Source organism: Hippoglossus hippoglossus, chromosome 3, assembly GCF_009819705.1.
Source record: "Hippoglossus hippoglossus isolate fHipHip1 chromosome 3, fHipHip1.pri, whole genome shotgun sequence".
Lineage (NCBI taxonomy): Eukaryota > Metazoa > Chordata > Actinopteri > Pleuronectiformes > Pleuronectidae > Hippoglossus > Hippoglossus hippoglossus.
The window spans coordinates 31,005,970-31,030,040 of NC_047153.1; the positions used below are offsets into that span (position 1 = coordinate 31,005,970).

Below are 24,071 nucleotides of genomic sequence, written 5' to 3' on the forward strand. Positions count from 1 at the left end.
ATTGATTTACTGATTGATGATAAATTCCATCATCATCATGGCTTTGTTGAAGATATTAGAGAAGCACAGGATGCAATTGAACTTTCCTACTCTCACTCCTTGTATTTTAATACACCCAGTTTTTACTCCCTCTCGATTTTATTGCCTATACCTAGGTTTTTATTTAAAAGAAATACATCAGTTAACATTACAGTTACACTGTAATTCCATCACTCGGCTGTACAATGTTAACTTCATAACTGTTGAGGAATTTTTTACCATCCTCACACATTACTGTATATGCCACTATATATTATGTATATTACATTATATCTGTACAGGAGAATAGTGCCTGTCTAATTCCACAGATACTCTCTTCTCTCCATCAGTGCCCAAGGTCAGGTTATAGATAAAGGGCCAACCAACAGTACATTGTAGTGTCTACGCTCATGGACTTTCATATCTAACTCAGATGCACCAGACAGAGAGACACCAACTTTAACTCTTTTGCGTATTTTATCAGTGGTGGACGGAAGGACACAATATCTCATCAATACATGTTACTGACTTGACTTCTTCCCCGGAGTCCCTTTGCCTTATCGTCCGCAGATCCAACATGATATAGGATCCGCGGATCCTTTATCATGTTGGCATCTGATAATGGTGGTGGACCATGACCGAGGTGGCAGCTGATGGTGGATCCTGATGGCGGCAGTGGACAATGATTGTGGACTATAGTGGCATCTTGATGGTGGATCATGATCGTGGTGGCTGCTGACCATGAACTATGATTGCAGCAGGACTGCTTGATATATAATATTTCTCCTCAGATACTCGACCATTACTGACAATAATCCATCAATTCATTGACTGTCAGTTATGCTTCAAAATGTTTATTCTAATCAATGCTGCAAATACTGATGTTCTCCTTTACACTTGACATCTATTGCACTTCTGTCCGTCCTGGGAGAGGGATCCCTCACATGTGGCTCTCTCTGAGGTTTCTACCTTCTTTTTACCCTGTTAAGAGGGTTTTTAGTAGTTTTTCCTTAATCTTGTTGAGGGTTAAGGGCAGAGGATGTCACACCATGTTAAAGCCCTATGAGACAAATTGTGATTTGTGAATATGGGCTATACAAATAAAATTTGATTGATTGATTGATTGACAACGTGATTTAGTTATGCAAACTTTAGGCTTAACTATCAAATAGGATACGAACACCTCCATGTAACATAGAGAGTGACAGCAATTCTAGCCTTTCATGGATGTGCTGTTAGAATGGTTGATGCAAGTAGAGGGAGATATACTGGGATGCTGTGGGAGACATCTTCAGACTTGGGGGTGACAATTGCTCATGTTACTCTGTTAGCGTTTGTATATTGTTCCACCTTCTGGTCTCCTTGATGCATCAAGTCTACATTAAAATCTTCTGCATAAGAAATCAGCTGCTGCCTGAGTTCTCCTTTCACCAGCTTCCAGAAAACCTCCATAACAACCACTTAGCATCAGTCAGTCAGGTACAGACACCTGTTGTCCAATAGAAAACGAGGCTTGTTGGGGGACCCCTCTGAATGTTCCAGCTGCAGTGAATGTGACTGTGCCATCAGGCGCACAGAGCGCACAGAGATCACTCACAAAAATATAGACAAACTATTCAAACTTCTATTTCCAAATAATATCCCAAAGTGGAGGTTAGGATGTGAATAAGTTTTAAGATTTTAATTTTACAATTTTACACACACTCGTACTTGATGATACACGCACAGTGTTAGAAGATATTAAAAACTATTAAAGACTCAGCTCTGCAACTCCGCTGTTTAATGGAACCTGAACGTTATTTGCTGTAAGTTGTTTTATATCATTTTCAATTGAAGGCTCTTATGGAACAGTTATGTCACGAGCACAAATAACGCAGCTGATTATAAAGTTAATGATGAAGTGGATCAATAATCTGGCTTCAGTTCACAACCTCACTTCTGCAGCGTCATTTTCCAATCTCCAAAATGTTTGTAAGCATGGGTCAGAGTTAGTGACCCAAGTGCGCACATTCTCCCATCGAGTTTGTATTTAGAAATCCCAACGTTTGCGTGAGAAGTGCTGTATGCAAGTTTCAGGCCTTGTTTTGTGGGTACGCATTGGTTATAAATGAGACCCCAGGACCTTAACCAAGAGCTGTGAGAGTCTACACAGATCCATAAAACACTGGAATGATTCTGGAGTTGAATACTGTACTGTAAAATTGGCAGAAAATAAATATGTTGTCTGTCAACATTCTGCTGTAATGTTAATGTCAGTGTGTTCACTTAATGTGTCAATAAGTATGTACTTGTGACTAATTTCTATGCAAATAGACAACATATCAACAATGAACTGTATATGAATAGAAATTTAAGTCTAGTCATAATTCGTCTTTTATATGGGCTCTTGCAATTTAGCTGTGTATAAATATCCTTTAGGGGACAGGGTTGTATACAGCCACTGTCCACTACCTGCAAAGCAGCAAACAGCTGACAGACATAGTCTCTCTGGTAAACATGCAGAGTCAGTCAGTGGAGACCAGAAGCAGCCAAAAAACAACTATCAAGTAATACAGCTGTAGAATGATATATATATATATTTTTTTTACAATAGAAGTGAAATAATCAGTGCAGTGTGAAATGTTCAACCCATTTTAGTAAAATTGTATTTATGGAAAATACTTGCATATCTTGTTTTTCCTGTATTTTCAAAGAAACAAGACATGTAGACCTACATTGAGACAAAAACGTCTGTCAAAGAATTGTGAATTTACAATGTAGACATTGACTGTAAATGTACACGTGTGTCTAATGTAGAGCACTGAGTAGTGAGGTAACACCCACTTATCCACATATTGAGCATGTTGTCAGCTGGCTTCAACAAGAATCCACTCTTTTCTACATTAAAAACAGAGGCCTCTTGCACATAATTGGTTCAGATGAACTTATACATCAACTTATTTGAAATGACACACATGCTCTGTTCATCACAGACTCATAAGTACAGGCAGTGACACATGAAACACGACATTGAGCCGAGCCAGAGCCAGTCACACAGTAGAGCAAAGCAAATGGGCTTCACACAACACCATGCACAAAGTATAGAAGTGAATTTCTAATTGTAGTCTTACCAACTGCTTGAGATCCACAAGTCCTGTGTGAAGGTGTGTGCTCCCACACAGTGCAAAACATCCCTTTGCCCCTGTGTTTATCAGCGTCGCTGTGAAGAAGCTTCTCCTTCTAAAGCCTAGTAGCAGATTAGCGTGGCTAATGGGTGGCAGTGAGAATAGTGAGGGATTAGATGGAGGGGAAAGTAAGGGCCAGGCCAGACAAATGGAAATCACATCAGAGTGAGTTACACCATGCAGGAGTAGCACCTCACCATATCCCCCTTAATCCTGTTAGGGGGCTACCGGGCAGGCAGCAGAGAGAGCCTCTCGCTGGCCTCCCAGCTCCTATGATAAAGTAGACTGGAGTTGCCTCCATGATGGGAACCAACATGAGACTGTGGTGTTGTTGCTGTGTTTTTGACAGGAATACTGGATGTCTGTGGAGAGTCAAGCTCCACATTATTTGATTTATACATTAATCAATAGTCTTGCTAAGAAACAATCAACTAACATTTGATTAGAGTTCATTTTCATTTCTTTGTGCTTGTTTGTAACATGCCAAGGAGCCTATATACATATATATATTAAATAAAATAAAATAAAATTACATTTTTACATATTTTTATTAGTTAGTCTACATAAAATATATATATATATTTTTTTGTACTTTACACTTCTTGGTCTGATCTGATCTACCAAACTGAAGTAAAAGGATTGACCATAGTCTCTAGTTTCTCAAATTACATAAGAATAATAGAGTAATAGAAAATTAAATTTCCCCCTTTCTATTTTTTACTGAATTAATTCCTGTTCGTCTTTGTTCACCTTATTAAACACTTTATGTAACATTCTTTAAAAGCTTGCCATACATTTTATAATTATTATTGGTAATAGTAGAAGGAGTATAGTTGTTCACATCACACTTTTTTTGTTACCTAATTGTAAAAGCAAGTGTGCGTGCATTGAGTATGACAGAAAACACAAAATAATGTCTTTGTCCGTCTTTGTAGTTTTACTGTCACTTGTTCCTTGTGTGATCAGGTTGGACACACAGTGGCTACGTATTGTATCACTTACATTATCTTGAAAGGGTGAACAACCTTACTTTAGGGTGGAAATTCAGTCACTGTTCAGTAATGTGTCATCAAAATGTTTTACACAGTTCATTGATACAAAATCTTAACAACAGCCTGGAGTACACAGACATCCAGACATTTGACCTGTGATGATCCAGTCAAGTCCCCACAGTGCAATTAAGAAATGTATCATAAAAGTAACATTTTGTTTATAAGAATAATCATCAACAACATATACACCCTATACTGCAACAATTATTTAAGATTAGGAAATCCTCTGCTTTGGGATTAGATACATTGTCTGTGAGTGTGTGAAGCAGATGAGGAGCCCAGCCTCTTTTAAAGGAAGCTTTCCATTCATATTTATGATCTGTTCTCTCTTAACATGAGCTCAGATAAAAGTCCTGCTGAAAAATAACTCAAAGGAGAAAGAGAAAGACTTTTCAGTCCCTTCTCTTTCTCGCTTTTCCTTTTAATCCCGTCTGTGATACATTCCCAGGCTGCTCCTCACAAAGCTCAGGGGGAATCATCAGGAATTCCTTCTTGAACAGACTGAGAGGGTGGATAATTCCTTTAACAGCAGCAGGGCACGGAGCCTAAAACATGCTGGATAGAAACGTAAATACACTGGGCGCCGTAACTCCAATGCAGGAGAAAAGCCAATTCCTGTCCTCTCTGTCAGTGGCGCTGCTTACAGGCATATTCGTTGCAGCCAATGGTTGCAGGTCTGGGTTGGTTGATGTTGTGTCTGGGCTTTAGTCAAGGTCTGCTTGCAATCAGCGGAACCTTCGGCCCCCCTCCTCTGTTTTGCCTTGTTAGATGGGACAGGGGCCCTCGCTAATCCTGCTCAGGGCAAGAGCGAGGGGCCACTCTCCAGTCTATCGAGCCCTCGCTACATCAGGTCCCAAAGCAGCCTTTAAAAGATGGTAAATCAGCGTGTGCCTCGATCTGCGTTGATTGCAGACAAAAGCACCATTGGAGGCTGTCTGGACATCAGCTTAATGCTTTACCTGTACAACCCCATCATCATGATCCTGCTGTGATTATTATACCTTGAGCGTGGCACCATTAAATGGTGTGCCTCTGGGCAGTCAATACATTTGGAAGAAAATTATTTGATATTATTTGATATTAATATTAAACATATTAATATTAAATAATAACTTAAATTGACATTAAAGCTGCCTCGGGGCAATATAGCCAATTTAATGATTAAGTCTCATGAAAGTACTAACTACAAATTTGGAACTCTGATAATAATAATAAAATTAATAATTAACCACACAAACTAAGCGTAATTACTATAAATAGATATGCAGATGTTTATGTGAGTATGTGTGTGTGTGTATGTGTGAGTGAGTGAGTGAGTGAGTGAGTTTTAAAATGGCGGCTGGCCACAATGAAACAAAAGACCCCCTGGAGGGGTGGAGTCATGTGGTTGAGGTCACACATAGTTTGGGGAGATGAGTGTGTGAGGTGTTGGTGCCAGGTCAGAGAAAGTAGTTAAGTGCATGCAAAGAGAGAGTCTGATTCTATGAAGAGCATAACATAACTAACATTAGCTTTTAAATAACATTACCAAATAGATAAATAGATGTACTTTATTGATCCCAATTTGGGAAATTATTGAACATCACAACACAAATCAAACTTATAAAACATCACATGAATAGAATTCAACAGTCGTGTGCATAGCCTAGTGTAATTAGCCCAGTTGTGTTACCAGTTTATGAAAAGGGGAAAAGGTCCTTTTTGAGGTGTTTGAAGTCCAGTGAAGTGGTCTTGCTGGTTGTGGCTCCTGTTGTTGTGCATCTGCTGGTCAGACTTTGTATTATGGCCAATTGCAACTGCTGAAGTTCTTAGGCAGGCTCTTGTGTCGCTGCCTTTTGGAAGGTTTTAGCAGTCTGCTCCAGGCAGGCCTGCTTGGAGGTTGGACGAGCTGGGTTAGGAATAGTTTCTACCTGGCTGGGTGAGCAGGGGAGCTTCACCTCTCCTCAGAGAAGTCAGTAGAAAAGAGATAGAAAAGAGGGGGAATTGGGCTTTTATTGGCCTGGTGACCATATGGGTCATGGGGCCCACAGTGACCAATAGTGGTGGAAAGTTGTGTCCAGGGGCAGGTTAACACCTAGGTGTGAATTTGATGCACCCTGGGAGACTGAGTTCTGGAAGCTCTCCTTTGTCTCCAGAACAAAGGAAACATGTGGTTGCAGGCTTTGGCTACACATGTAGGCCCACCTATAGTTCACAAATACTAGGTCCCAACAATCCTGCAACACCTGATCCTGGGAAAGTACCCTTCTTTCTAGGAGTAAAAGCGAGATGTACGGCTACTTCAAATAAAGCAGTTTATATACGTCATGCTCTTATGTCAGTGTCATCAGTGTTTATACTGTACTGAGGTGAAAAGCCTTCTACAGTTGCTTCCTCTGGCTGCATCCCACTCCCTCCATGATCTTTCTCGAGGAACTCAGATGCAGAGATTTCATATAGATTCTAAGCACAGGATCCCTCCAGTGTATGATGCTCCTGAACTCAACTGGTTTATGAGGAGTTGCCATGTTTTTATGTTTTTTGTCAAAAAGGCTATTTTAATAGACAGTAAAAGTACGAGATGCTGTATGGTGGATACCTGATGATATGGAAACCCTTACACTGTACTACAAATTGTCTAAAGCCCAGGTGGCTTTAAATCATTCAGATATTTTTATGATATAGGTTCTAGGTGAAGTCTTGAGGCAGTACACAGGAACAGAGACCAGTAGCAGTTGTTATTGTAGAATTCATACCTTTGCCAAGGCTCGACAGTCCACTAAATTCAACTAAGCTGCACCATCATTCATCATCGTCATAGATATCAGTTCCCTTATCAAGATCAATGAATTAATTCTTCTCTGAACCATGCCACATCCTTCCAAAAAGTTTCATGTAAATCTGTTCAGTTGTTTGTGTGAAATCTTGCTAACAACAAACAAACCAACAAACAAACGGACGGGGGTGGAGGTAATTAGTCAATAGTGAATGCTCAGAGTCCAGAGTGACTTACATGGCCTGTTCTACGAAGCGAGTTCATACCAAGGATATCTTTCAGATATCCAGCTGTACTTAACCTAACAAATGCAGTCAGGCTAATTCACTCACCTAAACGTCAGGACACTACAGCGGCTTGCCACTGCACAATTATTGCCACTGCTGCTTCACGATCAGGGCAGACGTACATTATAGGCATGGCATCATTGTACGGTGCCATATTATCCTGCTGCATGTCCTCCCTTCTCATCCCCTACTGACCTGCTCTCACTTTACACATGAACAATAAATACCAATCAATCAATTGATCTAATTGTATTTCTATAGCCCATATTCAACAATCACTAACCAAAGTTATATAAAAAGTTATTAGGAAAATTACAGTTCCTGAAGTTTACTTTATGTTTGTTTAATTCACTCTAGAGTTTATAAGAGACGTATTTAAACACATTGACAAAAAAGTCCAACACTTCTTGTGCAAGCAGTTAACCTGCCACACAACACGAGATGTAACGTGACACGCACAGCCAGATCATCAGGGTTAAAGTGAGACACTCTAATCTGTAAACATGGGCGCCAAAATGATTTATTAGGGCCTGAGCAATGGCCGCATGAGGGCCCTGTTGAATTTTGTAAATTTTACACTACAAATGAATCGCATATTATTTAGCCTAAACATGCGTAACTTTTGGTGAAACTTTGTACAAAATTTAGATGTATAAGGAATTTACATGTCAAATGAAAATCGTTGGGCATCTGTATCATGCCCAGACTTACAATAATGTCTGTGGACCCATATTCCAAACCCAACAGGAAGTAAGCCATTTTGAGTGGTCATTTTTGGCGATTCACACACATCATACTTTTCCTAGAGGATTAATCAGATCAACTTCAAATTTCTTCAGTGCAATCTAAACACCTTGATGATTAAAAGTAGCAGTCTTCCTGAGTTTTTGTCAGAGGGTGTGTCTGTTACATGGTGTTGAATTTCAATGTTTTACCACAAAACAGGAAGTTTTTGCAACTTCAGTGTACATTATCTAATCTGCACCAAACTACACATGTTTGAGAGAGTCCTAGCCTGAACACATCTACATGCTAATATTCAGTCATGGTCATAGCATCCCCTACTGGCAACAAGAAATTACATGTTTTATCCTCGTAGCCGGTTGACCAGATCAAGCTGAAATTTGGTCAGAAGACCGTTTAGACATGGTTGATGAGAGGTAATAAACCGTGTGTGTTTTCATTGAAGCTTACACTGTCGATCCCCGAACTCTTTGGACTCACTGACTGCCGTTGTGCCGCAGACCAGCTGTGTGTCTGTTGTTCACACGGACAGTGTTTCCTTTACTGGCGGCGGAGCAGCCGGTATATCTACTGCATTTCATTCAATACAAGTCGGATTATGTACTAAACTAAATGTCAGGACACTAAGGTATGAAGACCTTCATATTCCCAACAATCAAAGTCCCATTAGAACAAATGCATGGATTCAGAAAGTGAAACGCTGGAGTGCTTTTAATTTGAAATGGGTTGTAAATACGTTTGTGTCATAGACAGATAAAAATTGGGGTTCACAGCAGAATTTTAAAGCAGGTGAAATGATGTTTCACCTGAGTTTCAATGTTTATCTGTTGAATTTATGTCACAAAAATAAATGGTTGCAAGACTTCCTGTATGCATTTCAAAATAAAAGAAACCCAGCATTTCTGTTGACCGAATCCATTCCAGTACAGAGGACTACTTATATATAAGGAAATAGTCATATTTGCGGCCATATTCAACTCAAAGCCTATATGTAAAAACATTGTGCTGCAGTAACAGCACCTCTGCAAAACATATTGTTGAACTGAGAAGCTAAATATTGTGCATTGAACAGATGCTTTTAATATGAATTGATATTAATGTGAAAACTGTGCATTGAATAGATAAAGTTGCATAACAGCATTTCTTTTTTTAGGGCCCGAGCACCGAACAGTAGGAGACAGTGGGAGGCCCTATTGAAATTGTAAGGATTATTATTATTTTTTTTTTTCAGGCAAATGAATTGGCTTTTTGAGGGCTTTAACATGCTCAAATTCTTACCAAAGTTTGCAGAAAATTAGAAAGTGGTGAAAATGTACGTATTCTGGAGTAATTTGAAATGGGCGTGGCAAAATGGCTCAACAGCGCCCCCGCGCCCCCTGGAATGCGTTCACATTGACCGATCTTTACAAAAATCGATACACCGTCTGGTATCATGACCAGACAAACAAAAAAGTCTGAGGTGCACTTTGAAAAAAGCAACAGGAAGCCCGCCATTTTGCATTTAGTGGCCATTTTGGCCATTTTTCTCATTTTTACTTTGACGAACCTGTCCCAGGGCTTTCATCAGATCAACTTCAAATTGAGATGAGTGTCATCTAAACAAGATGGAGATAAAAACTAACTCAAAGATCGACCGTGGTGCGTGGCGTGGCGTCAAGGTTTGATAACATGCCATCAAAACACAAGGTTCTGTATCTCGGACATACATGGACCATGAATCCTTTGATGCTGAGCCGTCAACAAACAACTCCACTCCTGCATTATCAGGATCAAAGGATTCAACAACAAATTAAAGCCCTCAAATTCTCAACAAAGCATGTGCTCGGGCCAATTATTATTATAATTATAATAATAATATTTTGTTATTAATTATTATTTTATTTGTATTTATTATTATTATAATAATAATAATAACTAGGGCTACGTTGTAGCACTAATGGGCCCGAGCACAGGCATTTTGAAGCCTGTTGCGGTCGGTGGAGAGAGCGATCAATGACCAAGCGCACGTCTCTGCGTTGCATGCGTTTTGCGCACTGCGGCAAGGATAAACGCTTCACTTCCTGCGTCCGTCACGCGATGTCGATCCTTGCCTGCTAATTGCTCATTACGGTCCACGCTATCAATTGCACATCACACTGTGAAAATTTTATGTAAATCGAATGATAGTTGTAAAACAAAGCTTACTTCCTGTTGCCAGTAGGTGGCGCCATCACTATTATTACATACAGACATATAGATCAGTTCAAGTAGGGGCTCTGATGTAGCGTGAGCAATTTTGTGTCAATTGGACAATGTTACAACAACTTAATTTTCACACTGATCAGTAGGTGGCGCTATGACCCTGAACTAATATTAATATATGGATGTGTTCAGGTCAGGATTGTGATCATAGGTCAGTAGTTCGGAGCCGTTTGGATAATGCAGAGTGGATTTACAAAGTACTTCCTGTTTCATGGCGAATCAATCTGTTTCAATTGGTCTCTGATCATGAGACAGAAGTTTGGCGGTGATAGGACAATGCACACTGGACTTATGACAACATCGTCTCCTTTGGCGAAGGATGAACCTTCGCCGCACCTCAATGTTTACACGGTTTGAGGAAATGTCACAATTCTGACCATGGTCCAATGACTTGACTGAGCTCTTTTGAGCTGTATATTGTAAAGCAGCCAGGAGCAGTTCATCAAAGTATAAAACATGTCACTTCCTGTAGCCAGCAGGGGGCGCTGTGATTTTAAGCCATGATTTCTGTGTAGATGTCATCAGGCCGGGACTCTTGTCTTACATGTCTAGTTTGGACTTGATTGGACCAAATATGTCTGAGATACAGAACCTCGTGTTTTGATGGCGTGTCATCAAAATGCTACGCCACACCACGGTCACACCGTGTGATGAAATCAAATATACCGAGTCAGTTTATATCTCCATCTTGTTGAGATGACACTCATCTCAATTTGAAGTTGATCTGATGAAAGCTCTACGACAAGTTCGTCAAAGTAAAAATGTGGAAAATGGCCAAAATGGCCACTAAAGTCAAAATGGCGGGCTTCCTGTTGCTTTTTTCCAATTGCACCTCAGACCTTTTTTGTTTGTCTGGTCATGATACACCTGGGCTACGATTTTTGTGAAGATCGGTGAAAGCTAACTGAGGGGCTTTTCCTTAGATGGCGCTGTTGAGCCATTTTTCCACGCCCATTTCAAATGACTCCAGAATACAATTACTTGTTGTGGTTTTGAATTCCCTGCAAACTTTGGTAACGATTTGAGCATGTCTAGGCCCTGAAAAAGCCCCAAAAGGGAAATACAAATCCTTCGAAATACAATAGAGCCTCCCACCGGAGGTGCTCGGGCCCTAATTAGTGCATTTTAGACATTCAACAGGTATTTGCTGAATGTCTTCTTGGAGACAATGATCAACTTTACGAGGACATGATATATCGTTCATTCATTGAGTCCTGCATCTAAGTGGTTGAAGCAGCTTTAACACATTGTTTGAACCCAATTGTATAACATGTTAATTACATCATGGTGTAATGTTTCACCAACTATATATTTCAGACATGTGACATGACGGCACAGAGACAAACTGCATTTGTAGAAACTATATATAGAGAATATGCTGTTATTAAAGATAGACTCACAAGACTCATCTTTATATACAGTCACTGATCATCTTTATATACAGTCACTGATCATCTTTATATACAGTCACTGATCATCTCTATATACAGTCACTGATCATCTTTATATACAGTCACTGATCATCTTTATATACAGTCACTGATCATCTCTATATACAGTCACTGATCATCTTTATATACAGTCACTGATCATCTCTATATACAGTCACTGATCATCTTTATATACAGTCATTGATGGTCTTTATATACAGTCACTGATCATCTTTATATACAGTCACTGATCATCTCTATATACAGTCACTGATCATCTTTATATACAGTCACTGATCATCTTTATATACAGTCACTGATCATCTTTATATACAGTCACTGATGGTCTTTATATACAGTCACTGATCATCTCTATATACAGTCACTGATCATCTTTATATACAGTCATTGATGGTCTTTATATACAGTCACTGATCATCTTTATATACAGTCACTGATCATCTTTATATACAGTCACTGATCATCTCTATATACAGTCACTGATCATCTTTATATACAGTCACTGATCCTCTTTATATACAGTCACTGATCATCTCTATATACAGTCACTGATCATCTCTATATACAGTCACTGATCATCTCTATATACAGTCACTGATGGTCTTTATATACAGTCACTGATCATCTCTATATACAGTCACTGATCATCTTTATATACAGTCACTGATCATCTTTATATACAGTCACTGATCATCTTTATATACAGTCACTGATCATCTCTATATACAGTCACTGATCATCTCTATATACAGTCACTGATCATCTTTATATACAGTCACTGATGGTCTGTATATACAGTCATTGATCATCTTTATATACAGTCACTGATGGTCTGTATATACAGTCATTGATCATCTTTATATACAGTCACTGATGGTCTTGTATACAGTCTCTGAGAGACAGAGACTACTTGTGTAACCATTCTGTTTCAGCGCTGACAGACTAGTTGTTATCATAAAAAAATAATGAGAGTGATATCTATATATGTATAGAAGTTATTAATGAGCAGTGACAGTTAATATAATAATAATAATAATAATAATAATAATAATAATAATAATAATAATAATGATGATGATGTCAGTTTCAGTTTCCATTAACCAACCAACACAGAAGTGTGATAATGTAAGTCTGTGATCAGAGCCAGAACTGCAGTGTCCTCTGAGTATTTGAGGTGGTGGTTGTGTATGAGGAGCTGGCACAGTCATTGGTGTCAAGAAATGACGTCTCCGTCTGTGTCCATGACGTGTCCGACTCCCTCTGACGCCATTTTTACAGGTTTGACTTTAAATCGCATTGAGATGAGTTTGTACGAAATATGTTATAATAACTTTTGATATGATGTGTGCGTGAATTTATATATGGAAATAATATTCTAGCTTAACATGCTACAGCCATGCTAAAGCTAATGCTAATGCTAATGATACTGAGGTGGTGCAACCCATGGTGTTAACATAGCACAGGTCAAGTAACTGCAATCCTATTAGCCGGCGCGATGGAATAAAACAGTCATTTGTTTGTGTCTGTTAAGTGTTTACCACCCTACATGTTAAAGGACTGTTTCCTGTAGACTTCAGTGAGTGCTCGGATGTGTCAGTCCAGGTCACAAAGACAACTGTTCTTTGATGTTACCTTTAGAAACAGGCCAAAGCCGATTAACTCAGCCAAACATATGAAGGAGACACATTTCTCAGCAGAATCAGACTCAACAACCATTAAGTAGACGACAGCTGCACGAGAATCTTCTTTCTGAAAACGTCCTTAAACCACCACAGACGACGTCAGTAGACAAGTGCTTCACAGCAAATATACTTTACAACAACTCTGTTACACTGGATCACTTGCATTCATACAATACGATAAGATAAGATAAGATTATCTTTATTGATCAACATCACCAGGGAAATTCACTTCATCCAACATGGAGAGGATCAACTGCCTTGGAGACAAAGTAAGTCTTTAAAAGCAAACGTGTGTAAATGACTAAAATTCATTCAGCTCTGTCTCATTGAATATATCTGAATTTAGGTGTTTTAATTCAGTGTTTTTACCTGGCATATGTATATTTGTGTCTTTCAGTCACTTGGACAAATGCTGTCTGAAGGAACTCAGGCCTTCCTCCGAGCCGCCCGCCGAGTCCTCCGTGGAGCCCTCCACCGAGCCCTCCGCCGAGCCCTCCGCTTTGCTCCAATATCAGGAGCCAGAAAAGAAGAGTTGGAGAAGGAGATCAAAGATCTGAAGATGATGATGAAAGTGAATGTGGTAGAAAAATTCTCCCTGAGCTCCGATCTTCAGCTCCAGCCCCTGGAGAACATGATAGTGGAAAGCGACTGGACGGTGAAATTTGAAGCTCTGCAGGACCAGCTCATGGAGACAGAGGAGAAGTTGTCTGCTGAGCAGGAAAAAGTAAAATATCTGACCCAGCAGAACACTGAGCTTCAGGTACGTTACATCCAATCATTTTAGATTTTAATTATATGGATTGTAGGTTTGTTTCATGTTTTGACTTTGAAGAAGAAAATGCTGAAACTTATGTCATCTCTGTCTTTTCAGGAACTCACCTTGAAGACCGATGAGAACAAGGAGAAGAAGCAGGAGACGAAAGAGAGAGAAGGGACAGAAGAAGAGAAAGAAGAAGGAGAAGAAGGAAATCGATGGGACAGAGAGGAGGAAGATGTTCCCCAGTTTTCTCTTTAAATGGTTCATCTCCTCTCTCATCCTTCCTCTCCCTCAACCATCCCCTCGTCCTGACTCCCCCCCCGCTCCCTGTAACACACCATGCAGCAGTGCCTGATGGTGTAAAACATCCCTTTTCTCCATTTCCCTCTATCTCATCTCTCTTTTCTTTCCGTCACCTTAACTTGTCTTACTTTCTTACTTGTTTCCCTTCATTCACATATCCTCCCTTCCTGCCCATCAGTCTCACTTCTCTTACATTGTTCTGCTCCTGAATGTACCACGTTATGTTCAGATTCTCTTACGTTATATTTGGGTCTAAACTGACGTTTGCTCATCATTTAGACTCTGATCATTCTGGACCTAAGTAGCTTTGTTATTTTATTGTCTGTCATATTTTGATGTGAACCTGTTTACAGCATAACAACCAAAGGAGTAACTGTGTTTTTTGATAGGGCGCATTGGGCTGTTTTTTAAACACATAGAATTCTACTGTATTAAGATGTATTCATCAGCTTTATGTTTGTATGAACATCAATTTATTCAGCACAAGTTTGATGTAATTTGTTTTCTTGTTCTGCTGATATATGAGTCATTAAAATATGATTTTTAATTATTATTTTTTGACTTCTTATTCTTCTTCCCTACAAAATTTTGTCCCGCTTCCCCTCCCGCAAATTTTGTCGCACATACACGAGACCTACAAAAACACATGCGGAATTACGTTGAATGGTGTGCTATTTCTTTTACAAGAATTTCGTTAAACGGTTTGCGAACAAATCGCGATAAAACAGCCGAAAACATACAATGGGAGTAAAGCTCGCTCTATCAAAAGAGCGAGAGGCCGAAAATTACTGTTTTGAGACCCTTTTTTCTTCACTAAAACTGCTCTCAAATCCACAAATGGAGGCTGTCAGAAATGATTTTTGGATAAAAACGAAGTAGAAGTAGTTTCCTTCGCAGACATGTCACTCTCAAATCTCTCGGACCTCTACTTCTATCCGTCACGAAAAATCAAGGAATCTTTTTCAAAATCTTCTCCATTGGCTCTAATGTTAATTTTGACCGAAATTTCTGGAAAGAGCAGAACGGGAAAAAAATCCTAAATCGCTCCCACAGCCCCATTTCTTAACTCTCACCAATAAAAATAAAGATATCTAGATAAAGTCTTGGGATTCTCAAAATGTTTTCATTTTACAGATAGGACTTATAGTTTTTGAGTAACAAGCATTTGTTTGAGGAGAGCGCTAGAGTGAAGAAATATATCTGGCCCATTGACACCCATGTTAATTCTCAGAGTACATTTTTGGAATGAGAAATACGTTTCTAAATTGCTCGCACGGCCTCATTTTTTGACTACAAACGTCTACAGGTTCCAGTGATTCAACAGATGAGGGTTCGGACCAGTCCAGTTTGTTGAGATTAGTAGCAGTTTGATTCTGAGTAGAGATTAAGGCAGATAGGAGTCGACATGTGAGTGAGAGGAAGCTGGCTGGGTAAAAAACATTTTTATTTCACGCTGCACCAAACATTTCTGTTCATGTCATAAATAGAATGTGAGCAGAGCTCTGCGAGAGAGAGACTCAGACGGAGCTTTCCAGGACTGTTTGATGTAAGGAAAGAGGTCACTGAGTGTTTTATCTTAGGGACAGGATGATTTGATGCTAGTAGACCTTTCAAGGGTCTTTTTTTAAAACAAAGATAAGAGGATTGGCAAGTGGTTGGAGAGGAGCAGTCAAAGCAAGGCCTGGAACAGAAAACCTCATGAGACACCAGACTGAACTGCCTCATTCTCAGTTGTCTAAATGTCTTTTTGGGTATAATAATGTCTGTTGTCCTGAACCCTATAGTAAGTATGTGCATCCTTACTGCTCATCATCCAAAATATGCGTCTCCATTAAAGGAAGAGCCCATTTGCTTTCAGCGGACTAATCATTGAAGAATGCTCTATCAGTCAACACTATCAGCAGGTCCTCTGGTACAGGATGGCTGATGTCTCTCAGTTTTAAAATGGATCCTAAACACAAGAGAGAAGTGGACGCGCCAAGTGACTCATGTCAAGTGGACATCCTTATCTGTAAAAGATGGGATGGCTGTCCTTTGCAATGGCTCAACTGCTCGCAAGGCAGCCGGGCAGGGCTGGAAAACACTCAGTCAGAGAGGACTGCTGGCTTCAGCTGAGGAGGGAAGGTGCTTTGATTGTAGGAGATCCTTCAGATTAAGAAACGAGAGGTCAGCTAGCATTGAGAAAAAAATGAAAAACAGAGAGTAATGTAGATTAAATTGGACAGTTCTCAGGGTTTCTGTAGTATAGTTTAAGTTTTAAGCAGGACCAGGATAGGGCTTCAGGAGAAGGAGAGGTGGATCAGTACAGAGCAGACTGTTCTACTCCAGGCAGCTTGTCCCTCCACGAGGCAGCCATCAGCCACAGGCCACCATGACGGAGTGGACCCTGCTCAAACGTCTCCTGGATGCTGTCCACCAGCACTCCACCATGATTGGTCGTTTATGGCTCACCGTTATGGTCATCTTCAGGCTGCTCATTGTGGCTGTGGCAACTGAGGACGTGTACACCGACGAGCAGGAGATGTTTGTGTGCAACACCATTCAGCCAGGATGCTCCACTGTCTGCTATGACGCGTTTGCGCCCATCTCGCAACCTCGTTTCTGGGTGTTTCACATTATCAGCGTCTCTACGCCGTCCCTCTGCTTCATCATCTACACATGGCACAACCTGTCCAAGCGGCCCCACAACACCACCCAAAGGTTGGGACAGGGGACAGGGGATATCCCAGGGCAGGGACGCCCAGATGTATGGCGTGACAGCGGACTGGAGGCATATGATCGGAGCTGTGACTCAGATAGCTGCTCCGTTCGCTCCCATAAGCATTTAGGACACAGCCTGGCAGATGTGCTGGAGGGAATACCCACGCAGAACCTCCAGAGGGGAGACCCCAAGAACATAGTGACCTTAAGCCAGGCCCGAGCTTGCTCTTTTAGAGAAGGGAACGCAGAGGGTCATGTGGTCCCTGGAGGGGTTCTCTCCAAATGTTACATCTTCCATGTGTGTTTACGTGCTATTCTGGAGGTGGGCTTTGTCCTGGCCCAGTGGAAGCTGTTTGGCTTCCAGGTGCCTGTCCATTTCCTCTGCACCTCAGCCCCCTGCAGCCAGCCGGTGGACTGCTATGTCTCTAGACCCACAGAGAAGACCATCTTCTTGTGCTTCATGTTTTGTGTAGGAGTTTTCTGTATCCTTCTCAACCTGCTGGAGCTCAACCACCTGGGCTGGAAGAAGATCCGCCAGGTGTTAAAGATGAGGGAGAGGACAACCTGGGGAGGTTGCCAAGGTATGAGGGGGGGATATGAAACCTTTCCCCCTGACAGTCCCTCTCTCACATCCTCTTTAGGCTTCAGAGATGTGACCAGCACCACCTCTCTCCCCGCGTTAGACCTGGTGGTGGGACACCAGCCGGACTGGACTTGTGCTGTGAACTGTAGCAGTATAAGGGAGCCTGAAGAGGTCAGAGAGACTAAATTGGAGCAGCCAAAGAGACTAGACTCCCATAAAGGAGAGAGGCAGCCTCTGAAGAGTATAAGGGAGAGCAGGGGGTCCAAGCAAAGGAGTGCTCAGGTCTGGATATAGTCTATGACTGAGTGGAAGACTGTTGCTGCCATCATTTGTTTAAAATCATGGATCTTACTGTAGAATTCAAGGTGTCAGCAAAATGAATAGTTTATTGTAATGAATCACCCAAATTTCTTACTTGCCCATAGTTAACTGAAATTGTGGAGATAGACTACTTTGATAAAAATAATGTGGAGGTAAATGAAATTGAATATGTGGTGTCCACAACAACGAAATAACACAGAACTGTTCGACAGTAACGTGTCTTTTGGACAATCCAGGGACAGTGCTTTCAACTGTTTTATAGATGCCATTTCTTCAGCACAAAGTTCTAATAAAACTGTTCACAGAAGAATGAGTATTATGCAGAATTTTTATTTTCTATTGTGCATCACAAAGTAAATTCCATCCACCTCCAATTTACTGGTGGTGAATAAATGACAACTGAGCATATATTTAAAATTTGGGTGAACTAACCCTGTATTTTCCTATAAACTGGCAGACTAAAAACAGACCCATTTAAACAACATACTATATCAACCACAAAAAACAGTGGCTGTCCATTAACAAGCCTTTCACTCCTGAGAGACAACCTGAACTGGACACTACCCTGTAAACAGATATTTAATTCATTTCAAAAGGGACATTGTGGAAATACCAGAGTGCTGCTGACAATGCTGGGATGCTGGGTGAGTCTTAAAGCCTCAACATATCAAAATATGTGACTGTTTGTGTTGACCATAGTGTGTACAGACTCCCTTTAGAGGATTATCAATGATGAGAAGGTTTATCATTTAAGGCGATGTACCCCAAAGTTCCCTTTTTTGCAACCTCCTAATACAATGAAAATGTATTATACCTCATCACAGGTTGCATGATTTTAGGGCAGGTGAATCTTTTTCAGATTGTTTAATTTAAATCGGTTTCAGAGGCATCAAGATATGAAATTCAGTTTTGAATCACACAGAAAGGAAAGCACACACATCTGAGAATTGTCCAATAACTGAATATAGTTTTGTCTAGGAGTATTTTGCTTTTGCTGTTTGTACACCAGCAATAGTCTCAAGATCCACTTGTGAGTTTGATTTTAGGTACATTTTATGGCCACAAATATGTGGACACCACATACATGAACCCTGGGCCTTAATCTGATTCTATATCAGGCCACATGCTTCTGATTTTAGCATCCCCACCAGATATTGGGATGTGGCTGTATGGAACTCTCATTCAAACACATTCGACATTATGGGTGTGTCAGCATAATTTTGGCCATATAGGTCAATTTGTGGATAAAGATACATGTAAACAAAGAGCACATGGGCTGAATATTTGCTTGTCATTTATTTACTCAATATATTTCTTAATATATTAATTTACAACATTTATAAAACACTATTTGCATAAATTATGCTACTGAAAAAAAAAATAACACAGAACTGCGCAGCCATTTTCCTTCACCTACAAATTGGTTGTAAAATGAATACTGAGGAGAGACTCTTGTGGAAAGGCAATCAGAGGTACAGTGTTCTTGTTTTAGGGTATAAACAAGTCATTCATAGAGAAACTGTAAAACAAACAATACTTTGAAACAGGGTAATCTTGCTTCCAGTCTCAATTCTAAAAAAGTCAAACACTTTGGAAATGAAGTTCATATGGATTCTTCCTGTTGTTTTATAGTAACTACATTTATAGAAAAAATCTCTTCAAACAAGTTTTCCCCTGTTATATTCTAGAGACTGGATGCAGGATTAAATAATCTGATGACCTTTCTTTTCTGTGATGTACTGTGACTGTGTTGCAGACAGCACCTTGTGCTAAGAGCTCCCCAGTATCCACAATCCATGATAACAATCTTTAGAAAGTAAAGAAGTAATTATCATGCAACACGTTGAACATCTTAGCAATTGCAAGCCAACAGTAAGTATCCAATACATCTTATTTATTTTCTTTCCATTAAATATAAAGTAGAATTTGTCCACTTACAATAGAAGATGAAATTATATCACATAGAATAAGAATGTAGTCCATTGAGTACATACTGGGACAAACACCCAAACCTGAGTTTAGGTCTGAAGTTGTGTCTTTTCACATTATAAGTAAATCAAAACTATGAGATGCACACAAGTCTGGAGGGAAAAGAAGGTCTCTGTCATAATAATATTTCTGAGTACCATTCATTCTCAAATCGAAGCTGGTATTCAAATAAGAGCTGAATAAATAAAGGCTGCTCACTCGTAAAATCAGCTAAAGGTTGAAGTGTGGTCAAAATACCTGTGCTGAGATGAAGCAATAAAGCCACCAGTAACACAAAAGAGTAATGTCACACCCACTACTCTGCTGAAAAGTTGTCTTTTAACAGAAATACTTTTCATTTACTAATTAATCCCATTCCCCTCTGCTTTGCTAGTTTTGAGAATGGTTAAATTACTGTCTTTGCTGCTCAGCACATCAAACGTTTCAAAGCAGGGAGTCTACAGTGCTCTCTACACACGACTCTCTGAGATAATACAATGCTTATAACTGAAGCAAGACTCTCTCATGTTGTTTTGTGGTGGTGCTCTGTGGCATGTGGTGGGTGGCTCCAAATACTACAACACCCACGGGCCTTGGCTGCTGTTGATTATTGGTCAGAGTCAAAATGATAAATTGGGCAATAAATGAGCCCAAATCTAAACATAAACTGATATAAGCTGTAAATTATAGAATTCTGAGCAGAGCAGTTTTTGCAAAAATACATGGGAGTCGCAATTTTGGAAATTTCTAATGGCAGTTGTTAAACTTAGCATAGGAGAAAAGAAACTCTATGAACTTTGAGCAGCTGGACAGTTTTTAATGTAAACCTTCGGAGAAAAGCTAGCAGCAGACTTCACTTTGTTATTTCACTAATGGAGTTATTGCTACGGATTATCCTACAGATAAACATGGAATAAACTTTGAAAACAGGAACATATAAAAAAACAGGAAATGTTCTTCCTAAAATATGATTTAAAAAAATAAACATATGAAACAGGATACCATAGATAAAGAGCTGTCATTCTCTGGAGCAGAGGTAAATAAAAGCTTCCTCCCTTCCTTTGAGAGCTGACGGTAATTAAGCTCTTGCACCCTCATGTCTGATGGCATTTAACTCACCACATCTATTAAAGGAGAGATGACTGCTGGTTATCAGGTGTTTTACCAATGTATGCCACGATGGGACTTAAATTAACAGCTTTATCAGCCTGGCCACGCAGTTACCGTAGGCCTTTACTCATCTACTGCTTATCACTGGCTAATAAGAGCTGGACTGAGTCTCACAAGCTAACTGGCTCATCTACTTCCACAATTTGTATATGTCTGATTTAAGAGTTTTTCTACATGACATTACAATAATTGAGATAGTAGATTCATTATAGAATACAAAAAACATCTGTTATTATATAAATCTAAGTATCTTCCATTTGGACTTCACTTGTATATCTGATAGTGATTTTAACCACATTGAGATCAACACAAAGTGCAATGCTGAATAAGTGTAAAAAACTAAAACGAACAACAAAAAGGTGCATGTACATAAAACTTTTGTGGTAGGTAGATTCTAAAGCTCCAGTGCAATACAGACAAGATTTCAAAAAGCACTTTCTCATGGTTTCAGAGTGAGAAGGCAAGAGAGAGAGAGTGAGCGAGAGAGAGAGAGAGAGAGAGAGAGCGAGAGCGAGAGCGAGAGAGAGTAAAAATAAGAGCACAGATGGCGAACAGACAGTCAGATAAAGAGAGTAGACGTGAACAGAAAGGTACAGAGTTACAACACATGATAAGCCGACCTGAACACAGAGAACTAATATACATCCATCATCCTGCTGGAGTGTGAGGTGATTAGTGAAAATGTTCACAAAACTATAAAAAAAATTCTGAAATAAATAGCAATGGAGTGTTGGAGTGTAAAGAGAGAGCCAACTAAAGACAGCACACATCAAATGTTGTTTTAAATCCACATTTTACAGGATAATTTTGGTTCAGTGGGTGTTGTATTCATGATTGTTGATCTTTTCTCTCTGTTAAACTTACATGTAACTTTGTAGCTACTCAGATCTGGGAGCATGGGAACACCGCTGCCACTAAGTCCGAGGTCAAGAACTAGCTATCAGACAACGAGACGGGCCGTAAACAAGATACTGATTATTTGGAGGTAAAATTAAAAGTTTGTACTCCAAAACTGCAAGTCAAAGTTTACAACTGAGAGTGCGGGTGATTATTCTCCCCGAATCCTTCATTTTCTCTTCCTAGAATGTTTGGTTGTCCTATTTGGTTATATATTTGTTTAACGCAGCATTGAACCAATTTTATTTGGCTACTTGAGAAGAGAACTCCCAAACTTTCTGAACCTCACACAGATAAGACACGTTATGTTATTAAGGAATTAAAAGATGCTTTAACATGTTATTGAGCTGAAGGGAACTGCAAGTGATAGTGATAATTCTCTGTGGGGTCATGAGTTGTCGTTTGACCAATTGTTGATATAAAAATATTGATTGGATCTTTAAAACCTGTTTGATCATCTGTTCTGTTCTCACATTAGACTGATTTAAAGCAGTGTCAACGCATTCCTGATCTCACCAACTAGCTTCATGAGAACAGGTAACTCAGCCCTGTGTCTGCCAAGTGCTCTCAAGGCATCCTGAACAGTAAAATTAGGCTTGTGTATGGACAATAATACTGAACATAAAATGCTTCTCAAAATACAAAACAAGATCAGGGAAATGTGGGACTCCGGCAGCCATACTGGCATCTCATTGGGCACTGGGCAACAATATATATATTTATTTGTATCTATTATGTTTGCACTCTTTTTTACATACAGGGCAGCCTTCAACTCACATACCCTTTTTTAAAGGGCCTTGTTCACCCACATTAAAACAAATCATATCTTCTTAATTTCTTTTAGTTGTGATATTCATTGTCCTGCATTGTATGTGGAAGAAGGCATAAATCTCAGAAACAATCAAGATGTAGACAAATAAAACAATCTGGGTAATTGTGATGATCAAACTGATCTGATCTAACCGCTTCAGTCATTGGACTCAGTCTGTACTGTAGGATGTTAGCTGTGTGTGTCCACGACACTTCACACTGTCACTATGAGTGGATTTGTCATGCAAACACCAACCTTTTAAAATTGGAAAACTAAAATGGGATTAAAATCCTGGAATGTATATGATGTTCCTAATGTGACTATAACATAAAAGCAATAAAGCCTTTCATGTAGTGGTTAAACGATACAGTCATGGTTTCCACTGGTGCACTTCAAGCAAAGGCAGGCAGACAGCCCAGTGCGATAAGCTTCTCTCACCTGAGGGACTCATGGGAGGGACGACAGGGTCTGACAACAGCTTGACATCTTGACCTCAGTCAGACCTGAAGGACACAACAGATCCCACCAGGCAGAGTGTCGCACTTAATGGCTTGAATTTCACTTGGTTTCAGTCTCGTGAATATTAAAAACAAAAATATTTAACGTCATCTGATCTTACGTTGGCTTGGGACAGACCTACTAGCTCTCCCGCTCAGAATGAAAATCAGAAGACAAAATGTTCCCTTCAGCTTCAGGTTGATCCAGCTCTGTACATGTTCTGGTCAGAGTCGAGCTGAGGACGGAGGCTGAACGTGATGAGGCAAGACGGAGTCTGTAAAGGACTCGGGGGTGCCGGGCTTCACTGAGGGAGGGAGACGATGACCTCTACGTAGTTGATGGGAAAGAAGCCAGAATCGCCACTGATCATGCCCTCATACCAGTTCTCATCTATCTGGTTTGTGAGGATGATGATGTCACCCTCTTTGAAGCCAAGCTCGCCCTCATTCTCTGGCTCGAAGTGGTAGAGGGCGCGACAGCACGGCTGGTCAAGCACCTCCGTCTCTGCACCCAAACAAAGGAAGAAGATAAGATTATGCAATAACTATTTCACTCGTGCATAATGATGAGTAAAAACTTCTTTCTTAGAATCTAAGTATTTAACAGGCTGCAAATAATGATGTATTTCACTATTGAGATATATATATTCATATTTATTCAAATGATTAG

At 39.9% G+C, this 24,071-nt stretch overlaps 2 protein-coding genes across 8 annotated transcripts in view; one reads left to right on the forward strand and one right to left on the reverse strand.

The window, feature by feature from the left end:
* Window positions 1-24,071, reverse strand: part of sh3gl3a (SH3-domain GRB2-like 3a) — a 62,273-nt gene that overhangs the window by 7,215 nt on the left and 30,987 nt on the right. For 4 of the 7 annotated variants that reach the window (XM_034581557.1, XM_034581559.1, XM_034581558.1 and 1 more), the window contains one exon: window positions 18,464-23,906. In XM_034581557.1, the coding sequence (XP_034437448.1) occupies window positions 23,704-23,906 (203 nt within the window). In that variant the 3' untranslated portion in view covers window positions 18,464-23,703. Of the gene's footprint in view, window positions 1-18,463; window positions 23,907-24,071 lie in introns of those variants that run through there. The other 3 variants (XR_004613469.1, XR_004613468.1, XR_004613467.1) reach the window with 3 other exon arrangements.
* On the forward strand, window positions 16,826-18,284 carry cx36.7 (connexin 36.7). The gene has a single exon (XM_034581553.1). It carries the CDS (start codon window positions 16,826-16,828, stop codon window positions 18,029-18,031), a length of 1,206 nt encoding a protein of 401 aa, XP_034437444.1. The 3' UTR covers window positions 18,032-18,284.